The following is a 2,745-nucleotide window of genomic DNA, read 5'->3' on the forward strand; positions in this document are numbered from 1 at the left end:
GTCAAATTTTCAGACCAACAAGACAAATAATCTTACACATTCTGAAAACAAGATGATTATTCTTACACAATCAGTTCTTGTTTAATAAATCATTCTCAAAACAAGATCAGAAAGACTTTTTGGCTGATATAAGAGTTTAAAACTTGGTTAGGTGGACAGTTTTTGCAGTGTGATTTTGCTCTTTGCACAGTTCTGCACAGAAACTAAAGAGGACTGGGTTTATTCATAACAAAAACTAGCAAAAGCTGTAATATGGGTAACAAGATTGGTATTCTTGTTAACTAGTTTAACATTCAGTATATTGACATGAGCTAATATTATCTGCATTACTCAACTTCCACGGTTGGTTTGTAAAAACGATGCAAAGTTTTTAGTCTTTTGTTGGTTCAGGTTGGTTCAGATTGTGACAGACACCAMGCAGAAGTGGAGCAGCTCGTCTCTCCTCGGTGACCAAACTGAACRAGGTTAGCTCAGGGTGCGTTTAAAGACGGTACAGAAGAACACGTCACCACATCTTAATAATAGATTTACAGAAGCCCAGAGGACGTAATGGTTTTCTTTAAACAGTATTTATAGGAGGTCCTCAGACTGCCTCAGAGGAGCAGGGCTGAGCACTCTGATGGTTTTATACACTGCAAAAACTGTCCACCTAACCAAGTTTAAACTCTTATATCAGCCAAAAAGTCTTTTTGATCTTGTTTTGAGACTGATTTACTAAACAAGAACTGATTGTGTCAGAATAATCATCTTGTTTTCAGAATGTGTAAGATTATTTGTCTTGTTAGTCTGAAAATTTGACTCAAATTAAGTCAATAATTTCTGCCAGTGGAGTAAGAAAATTTTACTTGGTAAGATTCTTGAAATACTTTATTTGACTAATTTTTTTCTTATTTCAACAGTCTTACCAAGTAAAATTTTCTTACTTCATTGGCAGAAATGTTTGACTTAATTTGAGTCAAATTTTCAAACAAGACAAATAATCTTACACATTCTGAAAACAAGATGATTATTCTGACACAATCAGTTCTTGTTTAGTAAATTAGTCTCAAAACAAGATCAAAAAGACTTTTTGGCTGATATAAGAGTTTAAAATTTGGTTAGGTGGACAGTTTTTGCAGTGTAAATTCTGTGTTTCTGTTTGTTCCAATAAACAACCTCAGACAACCGTTCTACCATGAGCATTCATCATCACATATATCTGTTCATTGTTAAATAAATATTTCCTCAGCAAACTCTCCTCCACGTCACCTGTCCTCCACCTGTCTAACCCTGATCTGTTATGAGAACATGATTAAAACATTTTTACAACACACTGCTCATTATGCATTGGGAAGAGTGTGGGTTTTTATCAGGTTTGTTTTAAAACTAAACACCTAACTGACTGGCTTTTAGATGAACTCARGTCAGTGTTTTTGCATTGACAGGTTCTGCTTTTTCTTCTGATGTATAAATATGTGAACTTGTTCTGGCTCTAATAGATAACTAAAAGAGAAGTTAAGATGTTGGCGGGTGAGCTGCAGGAAGTAGCAGCAGAGGACTTGTTTGAAACATTGGTCGCACCAACAGTTTTATTTGCTCTGCTTCTGCTTCCCCTTCTTGTGTTCTTTAAAGCAACATCTGCTGCTTCTCCTGCTGCATAAAAACACGTGTTTGACTGAAAATGTGGATTTTTCTCCTGCAGGACTAAAGTAMTGAGGAAAACTTCAGATAGTCCAGAAGCTGAAGCAGATATGGAAAAAATGAAACAGGTTTGATTTTCCGTTCTAAACTGAGTAAAGCTTTGTGAGCTCACTTCCTGTGGTTCACTAAAACATTATGTTGCATGTTRCTGTTGAAGTTTATTCAAATCTTAAAGCTGTCCTCACACTTCTGCTTTGTGTTTGAAGGACATTATTGAAGAAATGAAAAAAGAACTTCAGAAAATAAAGGAGGAAATTATTGCAGGTAATGTTTTCAGTCTTTACCCTTTTTTGTTCATTTGCAATTTATTCATTTATTGTCCAGAACGTTATCACAAACCACTTATATGAAATTAACTCGAGTTGTTTGTATATTTTAGCACTGATCCAGGAGCTGCAGAAAACAACACTGCAGGCTGAAGAAAGCTAAAAGACCAACAAATCAAACAGYAAAATGGATGTTTTTTTTGTTTCATAAACATGATGTCATTTTATGGAATCTGTATATGTGAAGTTTTATTTTTATTTCTGCATCAAATGCGTTTTAGAATACTTCTGATGACAAGTCAGCATTTGTCATTAAAAGGTTAAAACATGATGGATTAAAGATATTCTCTTCATTAAAAGAAAACATGAATAAAAAAAACGTGGTCTTTGTTTTTTTAAAATCTCAAATGGGGATGCACCGATATGAAAATTTCAGCCGATATCGATATCTGACATAAATATTGCTGTTATGGCCGATAACTGATATTTACTGATATTACACAAACACACAAATTATATTATACAGCCGGTAAAATAAGTATTGAACACGTCACCATTTTTCTCAGTAAATATATTACTAGAGGTGCTAATGACATGAAATTTTCACCAGATGTCAGTAACAACCCAAGTGATCCATACATACAAAGAAATCAAACCATAAATGTCCAGAAATGAAGTTATTTGTAATAATGTGGAATGGCACAGGGAAAAAGTATTGAACGGGAGGTGTAAAAAGGCATGGAAAGCCAAGACACCAGCTGAACTCTCTCAGTAATTAGAAAGAAGCCTGCCCCTTGTC

At 34.5% G+C, this 2,745-nt stretch overlaps 1 protein-coding gene across 1 annotated transcript in view; it reads left to right on the top strand.

Annotated features, from left to right (window-relative positions):
- The window catches only part of LOC106523167 (vasodilator-stimulated phosphoprotein), a gene marked incomplete in the record, with an annotated part of 34,123 nt that extends 31,798 nt beyond the window's left edge, over positions 1–2,325 (top strand). Inside the window, 3 exon segments of the mRNA XM_014016510.1 lie at positions 1,682–1,748; positions 1,887–1,944; positions 2,060–2,325. Of these exon segments, the coding sequence (XP_013871964.1) occupies positions 1,682–1,748; positions 1,887–1,944; positions 2,060–2,109 (175 nt within the window).
- Between the last annotated feature and the right edge of the window lie 420 nt (positions 2,326–2,745).

The sequence above is a fragment of the Austrofundulus limnaeus genome, unplaced genomic scaffold (genome assembly GCF_001266775.1).
Source record: "Austrofundulus limnaeus strain Quisiro unplaced genomic scaffold, Austrofundulus_limnaeus-1.0 Scaffold146, whole genome shotgun sequence".
In the NCBI taxonomy this organism is placed as follows: domain Eukaryota; kingdom Metazoa; phylum Chordata; class Actinopteri; order Cyprinodontiformes; family Rivulidae; genus Austrofundulus; species Austrofundulus limnaeus.